Consider the following 22,500-nt stretch of genomic DNA (forward strand, 5'->3'; position numbering starts at 1 on the left):
TGTTAATCTGCTGTCTCCATGTCTGTTAATCTGCTGTCTCCCTGTCTGTTAATCTGCTGTCTTCCTGTCTGTTAATCTGCTGTCTCCATGTCTCTCTGTCTGTTAATCTGCTGTCTTCCTGTCTGTTAATCTGCTGTCTCCATGTCTGTTAATCTTCTGTCTCCATGTCTCCCTGTCTGTTAATCTGCTGTCTCCCTGTCTGTTAAGGGAAAAGTCCATGTTTTTATTCTGGCGTGTACATTTGTCTCTCTCTGCAGCTGGTACTGATCCCGCGGGTCAGGGAGCTGGACATGTTTGAGGGGACGGAGGGTGAGGGAGCGTGGGACACGTTCCAGCGTTACCGCTGTCTGGAGAGCAGCCAGAGTGTGGTCAAGAGCCCCATGACCCACATCTGCAACGACTACATCTTCTCCATGTCCGCTCTGCTGCACCAGGGAGCCATGGGTGTGTGTGTGTGTGTGTGTGTGTGTGTGTGTGTGTTCATTCACCTGGATTTGTGTTTGCCTATATCCTGATCACGTGACCTCACATTCTGTTTCACTCTACGGATCAGTCTGGACTTCCAGCCGCCCACAGCGATTTCCTGAAATTACAATGTAACCGACCAATCAGGGACTGCGTCGTAGTTGATGATGTAACCGGGCCAATCAGAGACTGTGTCGTAGTTGATTATGTAACCGACCAATCAGGGACTGCGTCGTAGTTGATGATGTAACCGGGCCAATCAGAGACTGTGTCGTAGTTGATGATGTAACCGACCAATCAGGGACTGCGTCATAGTTGATGATGTAACCGGGCCAATCAGGGACTGTGTCGTAGTTGATTATGTAACCGACCAATCAGAGACTGTGTCGTAGTTGATGATGTAACCAGGCCAATCAGAGACTGTGTTGTAGTTGATGATGTAACCGGGCCAATCAGAGACTGTGTCGTAGTTGATGATGTAACCGGGCCAATCAGAGACTGTGTCGTAGTTGATGATGTAACCGGGCCAATCAGGGACGGTGTCGTAGTTGATTATGTAACTGACCAATCAGAGACTGTGTCGTAGTTGATGATGTAACCAGGCCAATCAGGGACTGTGTCGTAGTTGATGATGTAACCAGGCCAATCAGAGACTGTGTCGTAGTTGATGATGTAACCAGGCCAATCAGGGACTGTGTCGTAGTTGATGATGTAACCAGGCCAATCAGGGACTGTGTCGTAGTTGATGATGTAACCAGGCCAATCAGAGACTGTGTTGTAGTTGATGATGTAACCAGGCCAATCAGAGACTGTGTTGTAGTTGATGATGTAACCGGCCAATCAGAGACTGTGTCGTAGTTGATGATGTAACCGGCCAATCAGAGACTGTGTCGTAGTTGATGATGTAACCAGGCCAATCAGAGACTGTGTCGTAGTTGATGATGTAACCGGCCAATCAGAGACTGTGTCGTAGTTGATGATGTAACCAGGTGAAGTCCACACTGATCCGAAACAGAATGTGAGGTCACTTAGCAGGATGCTTTCTACCAGGTTTGTACAGTATGCTCTTGAATGTCAAATCTGTCTTCATACTATATAGTGGCTATCAAAAGTATTCACCCTCCTTTGACTTTTTGCACACTGTGTCCTCTAGTTCCTAGTACATTTATTTTGGATGAAGCTGTCTTTTCTGAGTGGAAATCCCTGTCTCTGTCCCTCTGTCTCTGTCCCTCTGTCTCCCTCCTCTGGTCTCCCAGTGTGCCAGTGTGATCCTCAGGGTTCGCTGAGCGCCGTGTGCGAGCCCAGCGGAGGCCAGTGCCAGTGTCGGCCCAGCGTGGTCGGCAGGAACTGTGAACACTGTGCCGCGGCCACCTTCCTGTTCAGCCCTGCTGGCTGCCGACGTAAGTTACACTTTCAATTTGACCATTAATAGAACATTTACCAATCAAAAAAAGGCATATCAGAATGAAGTTGCTGACCAATGAACTAGCCAATTCCCTGGTTCATTCGTTCTCACGCTAAAGCAAGTTCAAATGAGAAATAGCAGAAAATTGTACTTTCTCTGGGTGGAATTTTTCCCATAACATTCATATTATCAAGTAAAAGCATGACAAGGTTTTGTTTCTTTTTACAATGAAATTGTTGGAGTTCCCTGATCATTCACAGTGAGAAGTGGGAATGATAAACAACTTCTCGACTTCATTTTATGTCATCATTATTCTTGTTTTGTTTTTTTTACCTCCCTTTTCTTTTCCAGCCTTTCTTTGCATTATTAATTTAATTTAATTTAATTTAATTTAATTTAATTTAATTTAATTTAATTTAATTTAATGTCTTTGTAGAGCGCTTGGTGGCTTTGAAACGTACCATATAAATAAAGGCAATTCATTTTTTGCGCCACATCCCTCCCTCCATATGCAGCATGCGAGTGTGACCCTCGGGGGGCGCTCCATGCCTTCTGCCACGAGGCGACGGGCCAGTGTGCATGCGTGCCGGGGGCCTCGGGCCGCCAGTGTGCCCACTGCCTGCCGGGCTTCTGGGGCTTCCCTCATTGCCGGCCCTGCCACTGTAACGGTCACAGTGACTACTGCCACCCGCAGACCGGAGAGTGCCAGAGCTGCCGCGACTTCACCGCCGGACACAACTGTGAAAGGTACGAGGGGGGACGGATGTGGATGGTCTGGTGTCCAGGCTCTGTTCATCTCATTTGCATAGTGATTCATATGGGTCTGGACGCAAGCCTATCGACTAGCGGTTAGACAGATACTGTCTGAGATGCCTGATTGGCTGGTCGATGTAGGCGGCGGGACTAACTAGCAGAGCCAGATTAACATCCCCAGGGGCCCCGGGGCACTGAAGCTCCCAGGGGCCCCCCTACCCATCGTCCGGATGTTTGGATGTTTTTTCGCCATATTTAGAGGAATATCTCATTTTAAATTAACATTAGTATTATACTGTTATGTTATTATTCCATTTCTGAGATTCAGTTTCTCACTCACTCATAGGCGATTCTAGGCTTTGCAAAGAGGTAGCACCAGCAGGATAAATATATTAGTCTGACTGGGGGGTTTCTAGGGGGGGCTGTGCCCCCATGGACAAAGAAATTTTGTACATTTTAAAGTAAAATGCATGAATCTGATGCACTCTGAGAGCAAAAGGAAGAGGCTAATCTTCACATTAATATCCTCTTCACTGTGCTGTGGCTTTACAATGATGAAAAAATAATTGACATTACATTTCCAATACAAAACAGCAGAGGGTGCCGCAGCACCACAAGCACCCCCACTTCCCGCGCCCCTGGTCACCACTTGCCCACAGGCATCCAATGAGACTAAATCATCAGACTTAATCTTCTTGGAAACACATTTTATTTTGTCCTGATTGGTCTTAGATTTGTGTCATAGTTCTGTGGAGCCCAACATGAGCCCGACAAAAAAAAAAAAAAAAAAAAAATTTGGAGGGCCCCTTCACCCCGAGGGCCCCGGGGCACCTGCCCCGGTTGCCCTATGGTTAATCCGGCCTTGCTAACTAGCTGCTATAACCACTTAACCTGGCTCAAAACGACACTGTGAGTAACCAAACGTTCTGCCTGTTAACCAGTTCCAGTCATGCTAAGATCCTGTAAGGTCATCAGCTTTGAAATCCATTGGCTGGCTGTTGAGCTGTATGCGCCTTGCAGATAAAGCTAACGTTACAGTGTTTGCCGGCCTGTAGCAGACAAAGAGTATTGAAGGCAAGAGATGAAGCTCATGCTTTTTTGAGAACGCTGCCACCATGATGCTGCAGTGGAACAACCTAATAGCCTTCGGTTCTTAACAATGTAAGTTCTTTGGCGCAGAATCGTCGAAGTCGTCCTACTTTGCTACTGCGATTGGTCAAAGAGTTTGATGATTGACAACTAACAGCAGCCAATCAATTGTGGCAATTTTATTTTGTCACTGAATCAGTGGTGGATGCGCCTTTTTCACCAGCAGCTATTTTGTGTCTAAAAGGCAGGAAGTAACACAACTTGCTGTCTTTCAGAGGCTGTAGCGGGCTCATTTTTAAAGCTAGAGTGTAGATACTGGGATCATATGAAACTAGAAGACTTAAGGAATCCATTGGTACCATGTCATGCTAGCTTGTCAGGAAGGGGGTGCAATAATGCTGGGCTGCCATGGCAATTTTCAAATTGCTCCCTCACAATTTTTAACTTCCCCCTCAGTCCATCCTGGAGCCGGGCCTGGCATGTATACCATTGGCGTAGCGTGTAACGGGTCATCTTGTTGGTGTGTTGAGTATCTTGTATGTTTTGCATCTCAACCTTATCTCCACTTACAGGTGTCTGAGCGGTTACCATGGTGACCCGGAGTTGGGTTCGGGAGGCCACTGTCGCCCCTGCATGTGTCCCGATGGTCCGGGCAGCCGGCGCCAGTTCGCTGACGGATGTTACCAGCCGACCGGTTCCAACCAGATGGTCTGTGTGTGCAGCCCGGGCTACAAAGGTACGTATACCTAACATCTCGCAATAATGACAGTAATAACAGATTGCGTTTTTGTTAAAGCAGTTTTCCAACGCTACAAGCATTTCATGTTGTACCTCATGTCATTGTGCCTGAAAACCACACAGATGCACGCACGCATGCACATATGCACTCACGCACGCATGCACACACACACAGGCACACACACACACACACACACACACACACACACACACACACACACACACACACACACACACACACACACACTTCAACGTCACATGCCACAGCACTTCAGTTCCCCTCTAATTAGCTAGCTGGACCATTTCTTTCCATTCATAATGGGCAGGTAGTGTGTGTGTGTGTGTGTGTGTGTGTGTGTGTGTGTGTGTGTGTGTGTGTGTGTGCGTGCGTGCGTGCGTGCGTGCGTGCGTGCGTGCGTGCGTGCGTGCGTGCGTGCGTGCGTGCGTGTAACCACAAAGAGAGTGTGTGAAAAAACACTGATCTCTCTGGGATTCTGTGGACTTTTCCCCAACATCAAGTCTCTCCCGTAGTGGAAAAAAACACAACAAATGAAGGAAAAGGTTCTAATGTTCTATGACACCAATGCATGGCGCTGTCGTGTATTTATGAGATAACTCACTTATGTATCGTCTCGCCTATGTGTTTTGTTTCTTTCTTCTTCTGCGTCATTATTCTGGTTCAGGGGCCAGGTGTGAGGAGTGTGCCCCGGGTTACTTTGGGAACCCGCTGGTGCCCGGCGGGCGCTGCATGCCCTGCCAGTGTAACGGCAACATTGACATGCAGGACCCGGGGGCCTGTGACCCGCACACGGGCGCCTGTCTCAAATGCCTGTACCACACCGAGGGCTACGGCTGTCACCTCTGCAAACTGGGCTACTACGGTGACGCTGCAACCCAGAGCTGCAGGAGTGAGTACAGCACATACAATACATACACATGTGTGTGTGTGTGTGTGTGTGTGTGTGTGTGTGTGTGTGTGTGTGTGTGTGTGTGTGTGTGTGTGTGTGTGTGTGGATACAGGATGTAACCAGTGCATGGATGAGAATGCCGGTCCTGTTGGGTGTAAGTGACGGGCGGAGATGGTTAATATTGCGAAGGTGGAAGTAGGCGGACCGAGTGATGTTGTTGATGTGAGCTTCAAAAGAGAGGGTGCTGTCGAGGATGACACCCAGACTCTTAACTTGGGGGGAGGGGGGGACTGTGGAGTTATCAATGGTTACAGAGAAATGGTCAGGTTTAGCCAGAGTGGACTTGGAGCCAATGAGAAGAACCTCAGTTTTATCACTGTTTAGTTTGAGGAAGTTGGATGAGAACCAGGATTTGATTTCCAGTAAAAGTGGATGTGGGTGGGAGAATGGAAGTGGGTTTGGTGGAAAGATAGAGCTGGGTGTCACCTGCATAACAGTGACATTGGATGCCGTATTTCTTGAAGATATGACAGAGAGGTAGGAGGTAGATGAGAAATAGGAGGGGGCCCAAGACAGAGCCCTGGGGAACTCCGCTGGAGACTGGAAGGGACTGTGATCTGAAGTGTTTGAGTTGGACAAAGTGAGTACGGCCGGAGCGGTAGGATCTGAACCAGGTGAGGGAGGTGCCAGTGATACCGATGGAAGCTAATCTGTCATGTAATGTGTTTGTGTGTCTCCACAGAGTGCATGTGTTACTCGTAATGTGTTTGTGTGTCTCCACAGAGTGCATGTGTTACTCGGTGGGCACAGCGCCCGAGGCGTGCCAGTCTCCTGACGGATGCCAGTGCGAGCAGTGGAGCGGCCAGTGCCCCTGCCGGCCCAATGTGGTCGGGCAGAACTGCGAGCGCTGTGCGGCCGACACGTGGAACATTGCCGGCGGGACGGGCTGCCTCTCCTGTGACTGCGACCCCGTCCACTCCTTTGGATCCTCCTGCAATGAGGTGGGCGATGGGAACCATCTCTGTCCTGCATCATATCCTGCATTAACATCCAGCAGCTGCTTCAGGAAAAGTCTTGTCTTTCAATCAAGCGGCTGTGGGATATTTCCTTACACGATGACGATGACTGGCAAGAGAAGCACATTTGAATTGTCCAAGCCATTCCCATTGAGAGCGTGGAACAGTAGGGCGGTAGTGACTCACTGTGGCCAGCCCACCTAATAACCGAGTCCTGTGTTTGTACAGTTTTCTGATATATAGACTCCAGCTGTTTGGAAATCTCTCTCTCCCTCTCTCTCTCTCTCTCTCTCTCTCTCTCTCTCTCTCTCTCTCTCGCTCTCTCTCTGTTTTACTCAAACACAGATCGGGCACACATAGCCTACATGCACACACAAACACACACAAACATTTTGGTTTCTGTGCTTACTGGCTGTTGTCCATCAGAGGAAGGAAGTCTCAGAATACACTGTGGAATTACTGAATCCACATTCCTGTAAGAGAGGAGAACCAGATCAAACTGCAAAGGGCCATTGTGTCTGTACATGTATATGAGAAGGAAAACCTATACAATACACCCATCAGTGTGGAACAATCCCCCCCATCTCCAGTTTAATAATACCACTCATATATCATATGCAGGCTTGGGGAGTAACGGATTACATGTTACATAATCAGATTACAAAAAACAAAAACAAAAAACAGTAACTAATCCCCTACAGTTACGGAAAAACAAGCGCAAACTCGCAATAGTTGTGACCAGATGTGCAAATTTCCGAAATTCAACTTTTTGTGGACCAACCGCCAGAGCGACCTATAGAGCTGCTGGTCACAGCTCAAAAGGTTTAATCAAGATTACAGTTACATTGAGTAAAAATTTAGATTACTAGCAGGAATTTAAAGGTATACTATGCAACTTTTCATTAAATGTTTTTTTTTTTTAATCCTTAGAGAAAAGTTTCCCCTCAAAAACATCAATTGTAACCCACTAAATACAGTGTGGCAGTGTGTTTGTGGCCAGACATTGCCCCCTGCCTGATTTAGGGGCTGTTTACATATTGTTTGGCTGTGCAGGGACGTATTTGGGTGGATACATTGTGTTCCACGTGGGGGCTGTATAACGCCCAGCCAATAACATCGCTCACAACGCAACAGCCAGCCAATAGCATTGCTAAGATGTTCTGAGAGGAATCTCTCAGCAGAGCAGAGTCAGTGCGGACTAAAACCAGGAAATTTAGCTTCTTCCCAGATCGTGTTTGGAGCTGTTTGGTCCTCATAATTCGATGGTCTGGAGGTATGTGTGTGTTTATTTGTGTTTTTATAACATAGCTGCTGTGAAACTATCAGAAAGTAACATTTAATTCCCAGACCACATAAACACAGAACACACCAAAACAATCTCCCATCGCGGAAATACACAGAAGGCGCAGCGTCTCTCAACATAAACACGCTGCCACACTGTTATATGGGCCAGACGTGATCGTTTTGAGGGGAAACTTTTGTATAATTACATAATGGTTTTTTTATGAAAAGTTGCATAGTATACCTTTAAAGTACATTTTAAAATAAAGAATGATGCACACACATCACTCACAACAGTTGCCTCACAACACCGCTCTGGTCCAACCCGGTCTCACAGCCGTTTGTGAAATAATCTGCAGCCTGTTGCACCAGCTGACATTGTGTTATTTTCACTTTGTATTCATGAGCAACAGGCGACACAAGATACATAGAGAGTCAAAGTCCTTCCCCTTCCGGTCAGACCCTATAGCCTACTCACCAGCGTCTTAAAATATGAATGGTTGATGGCAAGTCAAGAAAGTCCCAGTTTGTGGTAAAACTGTGGCACTATAAGTTATAAATCAGAAAGACTACGCACAACCAGTCGCATAAGTGACGTCTCACTCTCCCGCCAGGCCATGTTGGTGTGATGTACATTGTGCGAGACGAGAGATGTAGTTGATTGAGCGGTTTCATACAAAACTAAACGTTAAGTTTCAGTTTCACGACAAACTGTGACTTTCTTGACATGCAAAGTTATCTTTTAAATTGACAAAATGTACATGTGGACCTCGTGGCACAATTCAAAAGGCATAAAAAAAAGTATTGTCTCTCGCCGTTCACCACCATTCATATTTTTTAAGACATTGGTACACATGCTGAGGCAGGGAGTGACGTCCACTTTGTCTCTATTGGCTGCTGTAACCATCACATAAGGTCTGAAAGAGCTGTTTTTTGGGGGGTTGTTTTTAATGTCCTCCTGAGGAGCATTCCCCCAGACTTCAGTAGTCAAATGCGGGATATTTGTTCAATCAAAAGTAATCAAAAAGTAACGGAAAGTAATCAGTTACTTTAATATTGTGATACTTTACTGATCACAATGTTTAACAAGTAATTAATAATTGTATCTGATTACATTTTGAAAGTCACCCTGATGATATGTCATATATTTGTGTTGGTGCAGATCACGGGACAGTGCTCGTGCAAACCCGGCTTTGCTGGCACGACGTGTCGGGAGTGCAGGGAGCTGTTCTGGGGCGATCCAGAGGTCAAATGTCACGGTAGGTCATCCTCACATCTACATATGAGCGCATCACTAATCACCAATAGATTGTCTGCAGGAAATGGCATTGGATTACAGCACAAGCTATTATTTTTAATAGCGGCCTATTATTGTGTTTATATTTCTTTTTTTGTATCTTATTCAATCCACTTCTCTCCCTCTGTGAGTGGGTGAGTTCACATGGCCAGTGATTCCCCTGAGTCCCCCTGCTTGGACTTGTGTTGTTTTTCCTTGGTTTTCTGCTGTTGTGTGTGTGTGTGTGTGTGTGTGTGTGTGTGTGTGTGTGTGTGTGTGTGTGTGTGTGTGGGGGTGTGTGTGTGTGTGTGTGTGTGTGTGTGTGTGTGTGTGTGTGTGTGTGTGTGTGTGTGTGTGTGTGTGTGTGTGTGTGTGCGTGCGTGCCGTGCCGTGCCGTACACATTATTATGGAAGGAAGGAAGGAAGGAAGAGGATTGGTGGGAACTCCGCTGTAAAGGCTTGGAGCAAGTTGGTAGCGACTTGGCTCCGAACGGCGGCTCCCTCTCTGATCCCGACGAGTTTTATATCGTCTGCTGAGACCAGCCAGTCTGCATCATTCAGCCCATCTGCGGCAGTGTGTGTCTCATAGTAGCTGGCTCACTCTCAGAGAGAGAGGAGATGAGAGGAGAGGAGAGGAGAGGAGAGGGAATGACCTCTCCACTCATGAGAACCAGATGTTGTCCAGAACTCCCAGGCGTCCCATTTTCGTCATGGACCAACACCCTCCGGACCCAGGAATTCCGAATTACTCCCGTTGTAGTCCCTAATGGACTCTAAATCCGGCCAAACCAGCTGGACCTTTCTTCCCACATGCACAGATGATGCACTCAATGCGCCAAATCATTAGCCTGATATCAGACTGAATTGTCAACTCTTTACACTCCATTTCCTTCAGCAGAAGCAGCCAACTCAGTGAAGTGGCTGGATTCCAAGGTCTGGACCCAGGCCACCAAATCCTGGGAAATCTGGACACTTTACTGAGAACTGTGTGGGAGTAGACTGTGTGTGTGTGTGTGTGTGTGTGTGTGTGTGTGTGTGTGTGTGTGTGTGTGTGTGTGTGTGTGTGTGTGTGTGTGTGTGTGTGTGTGTGTGTGTGTGTGTGTGTGTGTGTGTGTGTGTGTGTGTGTGTGTGTGTGTGTGTGTGTGTGCGCGCGCGCGTGCGTGCGCATGTGTGTTGATATTCGAGCCTCTACACTACAGTTTGGAGTGTGACGTCATCAACAAGTTGGAATATTGCCATTATCACAATATGAATTTCTGACGATATGAATATGAGTTGTATCGGTATTATCACGAACGATACTATTTGGCACACCTCTAGTTCTGACCCTAGTGTGCTTTCATGGATGGCTGTAATATTTCACCATGACACACACGCACGAACACACACACACACACACACACACACACACACACACACACACACACACACACACACACACACACACACACACACACACACACACACACACACAAGATAAACTTCAAACCCAGCGCCATACCTTTTGCTCTGTAAATCACCCAAATAAAAGCAGCAGCACCGATGCCATAAAACCCACCTTCTCCCTGAAGCCTCTGCATTCCTTCATTGTGACTCAGACCCTCCCTCCTCTCCTCCAGGGGCAGCACTGTGCTCAAGGTCATGGTCATCTCTCAGTTTATGGACTGGAAGCGCCGGGCCGAATAATAACAGGAACCTTTGTTTTCATAGCACTTATTTCCCTGGGGGGACTTGAAAACTACCCACATGCCTCATATTACTGTATAAAGGTGTGAAAACTACCCACACGCCTCATATTACTTACTGTATAATGGTGTGGAACCCAAACAGGCCTTGCATAACCTGCTGCTTTCCTTCAGAAACAGAAAACTAGGTTCAAGGTTCAAGGTTCACTTTATTGTCCCGCTAGGGGAAATTAGTTTTGCAGCAGGATGCAACAATAAAATACGACAGAATAAAACAACATACACAACATACAACAAATACGCAATAAAAAAACAACAAAACGCCAAGGAGTCAGAGCAGGGATATTTCAAACCCCATTGCACAACAAGGAAAGGGGTGCAAAATGCAAAATGAAAAGTGCATGTGTGCAAAAGTGGGTAGTGCAGAGAGCTAAATGCTATTAAGCATGTTGATGGCACTGGGGATGAAAGAGACGTGGAATCGTTTAGTGCGCCTGACAGGTGCTCTAAAACGTTGACCAGAAGGTAGAGGATCGAACTCCATTAGTGGGTGGTTCTCGCAGTCCAAAATGGCAAGGGCTTTCCTAAGGACCTGTTTATTGTAGATCTCTGAAAGTGGTCATGTTGTTAGATACTGTTATGCTCAAAAATATAGCGCGCTCATTTCTAGTGTGCCTCACGCTTCATGTGCCCGTGCCTGTGGCTTAGGGGCCCCCTTTGGGCCCCTGGGCCTGTGCCTGGTTGACCCGTTCAGTAATCCTTCCATGCTCTTATTTCTTTAATTTTTTAAAATTTGTTGTGATTTCCCCCGCCCATTTTCTTCCCAATTATACTTGGCCAATTTATCTCCATGCTGCCCTATTGGCTGCCGCGGCCGCTGCTCCACCCTCTACCGATCTGGGGAGAGCCGAGACCAGCACCATACTTTCTCCGACACATGCGCAGTAGCCAGCCGCTTCTTTTCACCTGACAGCGGGGAGCTTCACCGGTAGGACGTAGCACGTGGGAGGATCACGCTATTCCCACCAGTTCCCTTCCACCCCGACCAGGTGCCCCGACCCCATGCTCTTATTTCAGGCTCCGTTTGTCTGACTGTCCATTCTTCTCCCAGCTTGTGACTGTGACCCTCGGGGGATCTCCAGCCCGCAGTGCCACCGCACCTCGGGCCAGTGTGCCTGTGTGGAGGGTGTGTCCGGTCCGCGGTGCGACCAGTGCGCGCGGGGCTTCCACGGTGAGTTCCCCGCCTGCGAACCGTGCCACCACTGCTTCGGCGTCTGGGACAGCGTAGTCGGCGAGCTGACCAATCAAACGCTCCGTCTGGAGGCCCACCTGATGGAGCTGCGGACCAGCGGGGTGACGGCGCCATACAGAGAACTGGTCAGCAGCCTGGAGAAGAACGCCAAGGCTGTCAGAGAGATCGTGGAGAGCAACCCTGCTGCAGTCAAGCTGGAGCAGATACAGGAAGTCAAGAACCAGATTACGTACGTACAGTATGCTTACAGACAGACAGACACATGTAGGGCTGTTAGTGGGGTAGAGCTTATGCCCCTTTAGGCTGACATAAATCTTCATGATGTCATTTCATAGTATACAGTACATCATAGCTAATCAAACTGAATGGCCAGAGACTTGTATAGGAGGAGATAAACTATCAATGTTGTTACAATTCCTACTGTTTGCCAATAGATGGTGATAAAGTTCATAGATTTTTAAAGACCCTGTGAAATGGCATCTTTACTTTCTAGATTTGATACATTTCCTGTTGAAACAGGATGTTGAGGCAGGGCATAATGCAGGGAGGGATCATTCAAAGGTCTAAAAACCAATGGAATATGAGTCAGGGAGAAGGACAGAGGGCAGGGAAATTTGAGGCAATTTGAAGGCCAATTTAGGGGTATAACTCATTTTAAATATTCCGATTTTAACCAGATTTAGAGGAATATCTCATTTTTGGATGAGACTTTGACAAACATACATACCTGATTCACGTTGACTGACTGATATATCTGTCAGACTGTGTGCGCCTGTGCTGCTGCTGTCCGTCTGCATGGTTGCTCTGGCTGAGTGGAGTGCGCACTGCTGGAGTGGGTGGGGACGGGCCACGTGCGTTTTTGGGTTGGTGCCTTCAGGGGCGGTTTAGAAAAACACTGCTCCATGCAGAGGCCTATTACAAATGGTGCATTCAAGGCCATTCTCTCTTTGAATCCTGCCTTCAGTGATGGCATGGAAAGATAGATAGATAGATAGATAGATAGATAGATAAATACTTTATTAATCCCGAGGGAAATTCAGTTGTACAGCAGCTTCCAGTCGCACATACAAATAACAAAGTACATGAAGGATAAAAATCATGTTAAAATACTAAAAACGAAGAGATAAAAAAGATAAACAAGATAAAAAAGTTAGGAAAGCCAGTCCTGGAACTAAGAGCTAAGACATGGAAATAAGAGAGAAGACAAGTGCCTGTGCCTGTGCAGTGTGCAAACATATGCATAGAGAAAGTGCCTGCAGTACATACACAAATAAATACTAAAGCCTCAAGTCTAAAGTCTAAAGTCTCAGTGGCCCAGGTTGCTGGGGCCACGCCCCTTGCAGGTTGCTGGGGCCACGCCTCCACGCCCCCTGCACAATGGGGAGGCATTGTACAGCCTGATGGCCCGTGGAACAAAAGTGTTCTTGGTGCGCTCTTTCTTGCAGCCAAGAGAGATCAGTCTGTGGCTAAAGGTGCTTCTCTGGCTGTCCAGAGTGCTGTAGAGAGGGTGAGAGGGGTTGTCCATAATGGCGAGCAGCTTGGCCAAAGACCTTCTCTCCACTAGAGCTGTGAGGGAGTCCAGCTCCATACCGACCACGGAGCCAGCCTTCCTAACCAGCTTGTCCAGCCGCCTTGCATCCCTCTGTTTAATGCTGCCTCCCCAGCACACTACAGCATAGAAAAAGACGCTGGCCACCACGGACTGGTAAAACATCTGCAGCATTTTACTGCAGACATTGAAGGACCTCAGCCTCCGTAAGAAGTAGAGCTGGCTCTGGCCCTTCTTATAAAGTGCGTCAGTGTTCAGTGACCAGTCCAGTTTGTCATCAAGGTGTACACCTAGGTACTTGTAAGAGCGAACCACTTCCACATCCACCCCCTCAATGGAGACCGGCCGCACCGGAGTCCCGTGCTTCCCAAAGTCCATCACCATCTCCTTGGTCTTGGAGGTGTTCAGCTGGAGGTGGTTTCTCTTAGACCAACCGACAAAGTCCTCGACCAGGCCCCGGTACTCCTCCTCCTGCCCCCCCCTGATACACCCCACAATGGCGGTGTCGTCCGAGTATTTCTGTATGTGGCATGTCTCGGAGTTGTGCTGAAAGTCTGCAGTATAAATTGGGAACAGGACAGGAGCAAGAACGGTCCCCTGTGGGGCCCCCGAAAGGGCAATTTCCATACAAAGCATCATTAGAAATGCATTCATGGTCAGGAAAGGGCACTTTTTATTTTATTTTTTCATGTGTCTGAGCTGTTTGTTTTGTTCATGTGTTGTTGGAATGAAAATGAAAAATGTATTATAATAATAAAAAAATAAAAAAAATAAAAATAAAAAGGCACTTTTTACAGACTGAAAAAAAGGCAGGGGCTCAAGCCCCCTTTCATGTCTATATGTGCATGTGCCTGAAATTGTGTGTGTGTGTGTGTGTGTGTGTGTGTGTGTGTGTGTGTGTGTGTGTGTGTGTGTGTGTGTGTGTGTGTGTCCAGTGGTTTGATGTCCTACGTAGACGGGAGGCTGAACACGACGGAGGAGGCGGTGATTACGCTGTACGCTGATGCTAACACCGCAGAGGCCAGCCTGGAGGCTCTGAGGGAGGAGGCCGGCCGGCTGGAGCTCACGGTCCAGGACCTGACACAGCAGGTTCATAACGCCAAGAACTCCAACTTCCACGGTGAGAAACCAGAGACATGAGTGGGTGAGGTGAGAAACCAGAGACATGAGTGGGTGAGGTGACAAACCAGATACATGAGTGAGTGAGGTGACAAACCAGAGACATGAGTGGGTGAGGTGACCATGGTGAGAAACCAGAGACAAGAGTGGCTGAGGTGAGAAACCAGATACATGAGTGAGTGCGGTGAGAAACCAGAGACAAGAGCGGCTGAGGTGAGAAACCAGAGACAAGAGCAGCTGAGGTGACAAACCAGAGACAAGAGTGGCTGAGGTGAGAAACCAGAGACAAGAGCGGCTGAGGTGAGAAACCAGAGACAAGAGCAGCTGAGGTGACAAACCAGAGACAAGAGTGGCTGAGGTGACAAACCAGAGACAAGAGCAGCTGAGGTGACAAACCAGAGACAAGAGTGGCTGAGGTGACAAACCAGAGACAAGAGCAGCTGAGGTGACAAACCAGAGACAAGAGTGGCTGAGGTGACAAACCAGAGACAAGAGTGGCTGAGGTGACAAACCAGAGACAAGGAAGAGTGGCAGGTGAAGCAATCCTGATGGCTGTCTTCAGGGTTGATATAGCCCACCTCGCAGGTGCGGCAGAACCGCACACCCGGGGAGAACCTTGAGCCGCCCCCGCCACTTTCCTGCTGCTGCTGTCCACGAAGCATCTTCTTTATCCGAAGGAAGTCTTGTCTCTACTCACGCGAAGAAACAAAGGAACAGTGTGTTGTGTGCTCCGCGCTCATAAAGGCAGCAGCGGACACTCAAGTAGGGGTGTGGCCATCATGATGGCGCGAAGGAGATCAAAGTCTTCAGTATCGCTCACGCGGGGGGATGTTCATCCAATAGCGAAGCCTGAGAAGGGCGGAGCTGAATGAAATAAAATGCATTATTTGGCCTCCATATTTTTTATGGGGGCAGAGGTGGGCCGCAAAACCTTTTGAGATTTTCAAGTGGGCCCTGAGTTTCAGAACCGGACGTTGGGGCTTGGTCCTGACATGGATGATGATGATGATGTGGTGATGATGATGTGTGTGTGTGTGTGTGTGTGTGTGTGTCTGTGTGTGTGTGTGTGTGTGTGTGTGTGTGTGTGTGTGTGTGTGTGTGTGTGTGTGTGTGTGTGTGTGTGTTTCAGGTGCCATGGACACCATTGCCGCAGCACACATGAAGTCCACGATGGCGGAGCTCCAGGCCAACGCCTCCACCAGTGACCCCGGCAGCATGCTGCAGCAGTCGGCCGCAGTACGTCGAGCCACGGAGGACAAACTGAGCAGTGATCAGAAGGAGTTTGACCGCAAGCATCAGAGAAACTCAGAGAAGCTGGACAAACTGGCCACCAACCTGGACGGATTTGACCTGTCGGCCCTTAGCGAGAAGGTGAGAAACGTCCGACTCTAGAGTTCCCGCTAAAAGTTTGACATTCTTGCATAACCACAAGCAAAAGTATCACACTCTCTCTGCTGCCTCCATCTATATTAACCTCCTGGTAACTGCAACAAACAACTATCCTTACACATACAGTCACTTTTCTTTTTTTCTTATTTGTCAAGTTTTTTTCAATGTTTTTTCTCTTGTTCCCCCCTAATAGAGCTTAACAGTTATGTGACGTTTCTTGCCCCAGAAGTGAATTCCCCATTCATTTCCTCCATAGACATTTCGAAAAATCTTTATATAACAAGTTTTAAAGGGATACATACAGTAGCCGGAATTACTTTCTAAACATGGCCGCCATGCATGCGCGACATACAGCGCATGCGCTGTGTACAGCGGAAGTGCTCTTTGCAGGCAAACAAGGAAGTAACTCGGTGTGGGAATTTACTCCACATTTACTTACATGGATTAATATTTCATCTCGTGGTGAGTACCCGAAGCACAACATGTATTTTGGCGCTATTAGATCTGTGTTTTTGGTTATTTTGAACGGGTGTACCATTGGCCTCACTTCGAAGGCGATACTTACGAACTTCACGACTGTAGCTCACTGTATACTGCTCGGACAGTGATGGTAAAAGGCATGGTGTACCTTGGTTATGTGGTGGAGATATGAGCAAATGAGCTAAACTCCCGAAAAAGTGGCATATCCCTTTAAGGCTTGAACCAAGCCAACCAGTCTTCCAGAGAATCGTGAGTGGCCATAAAACATTTAACTTTCAGCAAAAATAAAAAAACAAAGGCGGTATTTTTTATTTATTTTCTATTTATTTTTTGTTTTTGCTGAAAGTGAAATGTTTTATGATTCTCTGGAAGACTGGTTGACTTGGTTCAAGCCTTAAAACTGGTTATATAAGGATTGTTTTCTAAATGTCTATGGAGAAAATCAATAGTGAATTCACTTCTGGGGCAAGAAACGTCACATGACTGTTGAGCTCTATTGTACTTGGACAATTCCCCCTGCTGTCCCGGTCTGCTGTCCCGGTCTGCTGTCCCGGTCTGCTGTCCCGATCTGCTGTCCCGATCTGCTGTCCCGGTCTGCTGTCCCGGTCTGCTGTCCCGGTCTGCTGTCCCGGTCTGCTGTCCCGATCTGCTGTCCCGATCTGCTGTCCCGGTCTGCTGTCCCGGTCTGCTGTCCCGGTCTGCTGTCCCGGTCTGCTGTCCCGGTCTGCTGTCCCGGTCTGCTGTCCCGGTCGTAGGGTCGTTGCTTCACCCTCTCTGCCGATCTGGGGAGAGTTGCAGTCCCTCTACTCACTCACACTGCCTGTTGATCGGTTATTATTATGATGTGTTTATTCACCCTCTCTCTAGACATGCGGTGCTGCAGGCGAAGGCGGGGAGTGCTCTGGCTCCCCCTGTGGCGGGGTGGGATGTGTCGACGAGGACGGGGCGTCACGGTGCGGTGGAGACGCGTGCGAGGGCCTCGTCACCACCTCTCAAACCGCTCTCAAATCAGCCAAGGACTTCGACCAGGAACTCATCACGGCTATGGAGGAGGTGGACAAGCTCTCCAGGATGGTAGGGGAATGTTTTTTTCTAATATATATTCCCAGACAAGGAATAATTCAGGTGGTTGTGGGTGAGTGACCGGAGTGTTTGTGGTCAGGTGTGGGAGGCCAAGCTGCGTGCAGATGAGGCCAAGGTGAACGCTCAACAGGTGCTGCTCAAATCCAACCAGAGCAAAGAGAGAGTGCAGCAGAGCAACCAGCAACTCCGCACCCTCATCAAGGAGATACGAGACCTCCTCACCAGTGAGTGCACCACACACACACACACACACACACACACACACACACACACACACACACACACACACACACACACACACAGACACACACACAAACACAGACACACACACACACACACACACACACACACACACACACACATATATACGCAGGCAGGCAGGCAGGCAGGCAGGCACGCACGCACACACACACACACACACACACATACAAACGAACACAAAATATAAATTAAACTGTCTAAAAATGTAATTCATGTTCATAAATTAACAGCATTTGAGTAAATCAAAGGTTCAAAAATAGCTACAGATGAAGTATAACGAGTTTCGCCATATCTCAGCTGCTTAAAGCCCCTGGCAAGGCAATTCCGTGATTTTCTTGTAAATGTGTAATTTGTGGTCTTGAATGCATATAAAAACTTACTAAATATGAAAACTTTTATATGAAAAATTATACGCCGATCTTAGAAAAATAAAAATAAAATAGTAGAGGTCAGCCAGCAGACCTAATGCACGTTCTGGCTGTGTCTGAATCTCTCCACCTTCTGGATCAGTATATTTAAAGCTTTTAGTCAGATGTTTGAAACTCAAAGTGACCCTGACCAAATCTGTGCCCTCTTTGGGTTAACACCAAGTGAGTCCCCTGCTTCCTTACCAAATAAAGCCTCCAGTACGTGCTCATAGCTTTCACTACGCTCCTTGCCAGATACAATTGTCTTAGTAGAACTGTCTTTCCTTCGTCAACATGTACTTTGGGGAATGTGAATGGGGAATTTAATGCGTCAACTTATTAAATTTTTCGCATTTCCTTGTACTTGACAGATAAATGGGTGATCTGAAGTCAATATATGTCTATATATATGTTTTGTATTCTTTTCCCCAAGTGGGATGAAAACGTGAAAATAAAAAGAGAGAAAAGAAATAGCATGGGGTTGGCGGTTGGGGTTGGCGGTTGGGGTTGGCGGTTGGGGTTGGCGGAGGGCATAATCCTTTGACACCCAAGACCAGAGTTCGACTCCCAGCGTTTCCAAATGAAGTCTAAATTTCGACCATTAAAAAAATTATATCAATTGGCATTCTTTGGCAGAAAAAGTAGAGGTAAAATAATGATCTCAGGAGATTGCTGACATCAGCAAACTCCAAACAATCATAATTAGGAGAAGGCTGGACGTCCTGGCATGGAGTGGCTCAGAACACTGGACAGGTAGATTGAATATGATGTGACGCCCCCGCAGTCTTGAGAAATGATTTGACCAGCCATATTGTCTGTTTTTGAGCTCGTTTTATATTAGTTGTGAATGTTTTTTACTCATATTTTGGATGAATCTGTTAGCTGTGATATCCTATACATTTGGTTCCTCTATGTGTCTCTCAGATGTTCTGTATTGAATCGCTGATAGGCATTTTCTATGATTTTCTCCACGATTCCACGATTTCCTAGTTTTTTGGCGCAATATTCTCTTTGGAAATGTCTGATGGTGAATGTGCGGGACATGTTGCGGGCGGGGTGTAACTGTCATGCTGTGTGCCCGCCCGGCAACAGACGACAAGGCGGATGTTTCTGTGATCGAGGCGGTGGCCAATGAGGTGCTGAGTCTGCAGATGCCCGTGTCGGCGGGCGAGCTGAACAGCCTGACGCAGGACATCCAGGAGAGGGTGGACTCTCTGACCAGCGTGGAGAGCATCCTGAGCCAGAGCGCCCACGATATCGACACTGCAGAGACACTGCTGCAGCACGCCAAGCAAGCCAGGTAACACACACACGCACATACACACACACACACGCACATACACACGCACGCACACACACACACACACAGACACAGACACGCACGCACGCACACACACACACACACACACACACACACAGACACGCACACAGAGACATGCACGCATACACACACACACACACACACACACACACACACACATGCATGCACGAACACACACGCACACAGTCATGCATATCGATGGAGATCATGGGAACTAAAACGTATGCCAAACATTCACAAGCATCAAAACAAAATGATCTACTCTTTTTTGCTTTGCTGAGGGCATTGGGACTATTAGGATCTTAATAGCTACTGTCTTGTGTCTAAATAATGTAAATATAAATAATAATAAAAAATCCACTGGCTAAATGAAAACATAAAATGAAGCATCGGGTTAGTTTGTGCAGGACACGAAAGTAACAGGCCTATGCCTCGGCTGTTATCAGCTGACAGCTTGAATGGATCAGTGTTACAATCAATCAGACTTTATAACACTTTTCATGCAAATAAATGGAAGACACAAGACACAATAAAACTCAGAAAATGTAGTTTAATGAGTACTGGGTGTTCAACACGTGCATAAAAGACACATGTATATAGTTTGTGTGTGTGTGTGTGTGTGTGTGTGTGTGTGTGTGTGTGTGTGTGTGTGTGTGTGTGTGTGTGTGTGTGTGTGTGTGTGTGTGCGTGCGTGCGTGCATGCGTGTACATAATTAATGTTAGACTGTCCTCACTCCTCTCTCTCTCTGTCAGTGAGGAGGCGTCGAACATGAAGGAGACGTCAGACCTAGTGAAGGCGGCCCTGGATGAGACTGAGCGCGCTCAGATGGTTGCCATGGACGCCATCCAGCAGGCCCAGAACAACACCAAGAGCACACTGGACCTGCTGATCTCTGTGAGTCACCCACAACTTCCACTCACTTCCTGTATCTCTGCCACTTACAGTAGGAGACTAGCAGCAGGTCCCGAGTCTATGGGAGTCAGTGGGAGCAGTGGAACATGATCTCAGATTATGACCCCATAGTCATCAAAGTAAATATTGGGCCTTTCAGCAAGCCACATATCTTCTGAACATTCTGACCACAAAATATAATTTTTCCAGACAGACAGATCAGGACAAAAATGAACTTTGTTCAAGACCTGCAACACACTCTCGCAAGTCGCGAGATTTGCCAACAGGACCTCACGTTAGCAGGGAGCGATTAGCTAAAGCTACATGTGAAGTTTGTTGATGTAGTAGCAAATCTGTGGTTGGATTTATTTTTTATTTTTAATCGAATATCTGAGTTACAACTAGATTGAGCTAACAAGGAGCAGCTTTGTCTTTATATGTGTGGTGTGACCTGTTGTTGTTGTTGTTGTTGTTGTTGTGTGGCACACCTGAGGCCTGTACTACAAAGCCAGTTTAGTGGTTTAGCGAGGTAACTTCAGGTTTAAACCTGGTTTGGCCGTACTACAAAGCAAGTTAACTTCTTACCGACATATATTTCCATAGCAACTTATGCTTCACACTTAACCTGGTCCGTAGCAGGTTAAGTTGCAAGGATAAGATTAGACCTTAAATCCACCGCCCACGAACCAATCGAATCAGCAGTTTGGAAAAATGGCCAACCCCTTTCTGGATGAGTTTCCCGAAGGAGCACGAATTGTAATGTTGAATGAGTAATGGTAATCAATGTTAATGTTAATCAAGGACTAAAGCCTTGCACTTGTTGGCTATTTTAATTAAGCCCTATACCACTTTGGAATATGTTTTTATATATTCATTTTTGTGCTCTCAAGTAGCCTAGATACGTTGTTTGATCCCGCTGATCGATTGCAGCTGAATAGTGAGTGGAGAAATATCACTAAACCGGCATAAAAAGGTTACATAAACGTCTCCAAAGCGCACGGTGCCGTGTGCGCAATGGAGCTGAGACTGACGTTGGGTTGGAATTGAAATAGTCATAGCTTACATGCTGGCCTACTACATCTATGCAATTTAATATGGGATCACCTGCACACAGGCGATCCCATATTAAGATGATTCATATCTAGCCTACTCCTGCATTTTGCAGCTGCAAGTGTTGCTTTTGGCCTGTATGATGTGATTGAACTTCATATTTCCAGCATCATTATATGAAATATGGAGATATGCGACTCTGCTGACAATATGTGACCACAAAATAGGCTATTTTTTATAAATGAAATCTATGCCCGCACATACCGTGTCGTTCAGAAGCCTCTTTTAATTTTATTGTCATTCTTTTTTTTATTGATAGCCTATAGGAATTATTCAATCAGTGCGACTAAACATGACATCATTATTATTCGTTGAGCCTAAATGGTCTACGGATTTTGGACTGAGACATTAGGCTACACATTGCTTCCACTCGCAGTTTATTGAGAGGGTGAATTCAGCTGCTGTAGGATACGTGGAGGCAGAAACCGCTCTTCAAATAAATGACTGATGTGAATAAAAGTGGTAACTTTAGACAGTCATTCGGGAACAGACTAAAAATATCCAATACGGATTTTGATTCTGACATAGTAGTCGATGGCTTTGATGAATGAGGAAATAGGCGTGTCTGGCGCTGTAAAAGCTACGGCTCTGAGCTGAGCGGTCCATATTGCATTGTGATTGGCTAGTTGTTAAAAACCACGCCTCTTTTGCGGGCACGAGCTCGTGTGCACGGGCATTTTCATGTGCACGCGCAGTCAACTTGATTAGAAAAACCTGGTTCGAGTTAACGACTGGCAAACGAGGTTCGTAGTACAAGTTAACTACAATCGAGCTGATCTGGTTTAGACAAACCAGATCAAGGGACAGATCCTGGATCTTCTTATCCAACATTCGTAGTACAGGCTACTGTAGCCTGTACTACGAAGCTAGTTTAATGCCTTATCCGAGTAAGTTTGAGTTTAAACCTGGTTTAGCCGTACTACAAAGCAAGTTAACTTTCAATCACCATGGCAACTGACGCTGCAAAGCTAACCTGGTCGCGACCAGGTTAGCTTCAGAGGATAAGATCAAAATCCATGA

The 22,500-nt window shown here is 47.0% G+C and overlaps 1 protein-coding gene across 1 annotated transcript in view; it reads left to right on the forward strand.

The window, feature by feature from the left end:
- LOC310795320 (laminin subunit beta-1-like) overlaps positions 1-22,500 on the forward strand; it is a 53,490-nt gene that overhangs the window by 26,753 nt on the left and 4,237 nt on the right. Inside the window, exons 17-30 of the mRNA XM_083657370.1 lie at positions 258-444; positions 1,722-1,865; positions 2,386-2,617; positions 4,285-4,448; positions 5,134-5,358; positions 6,142-6,359; positions 8,818-8,914; positions 11,729-12,098; positions 14,354-14,538; positions 15,667-15,908; positions 17,274-17,480; positions 17,569-17,713; positions 19,250-19,457; positions 20,232-20,373. Of these exons, the coding sequence (XP_083513496.1) occupies positions 258-444; positions 1,722-1,865; positions 2,386-2,617; positions 4,285-4,448; positions 5,134-5,358; positions 6,142-6,359; positions 8,818-8,914; positions 11,729-12,098; positions 14,354-14,538; positions 15,667-15,908; positions 17,274-17,480; positions 17,569-17,713; positions 19,250-19,457; positions 20,232-20,373 (2,766 nt within the window). The remainder of the gene's footprint in view (positions 1-257; positions 445-1,721; positions 1,866-2,385; positions 2,618-4,284; positions 4,449-5,133; positions 5,359-6,141; positions 6,360-8,817; positions 8,915-11,728; positions 12,099-14,353; positions 14,539-15,666; positions 15,909-17,273; positions 17,481-17,568; positions 17,714-19,249; positions 19,458-20,231; positions 20,374-22,500) is intronic.

The sequence above is a fragment of the Poromitra crassiceps genome (genome assembly GCF_964638095.1).
Source record: "Poromitra crassiceps genome assembly, chromosome: 2".
NCBI classification, from domain to species: domain Eukaryota; kingdom Metazoa; phylum Chordata; class Actinopteri; order Beryciformes; family Melamphaidae; genus Poromitra; species Poromitra crassiceps.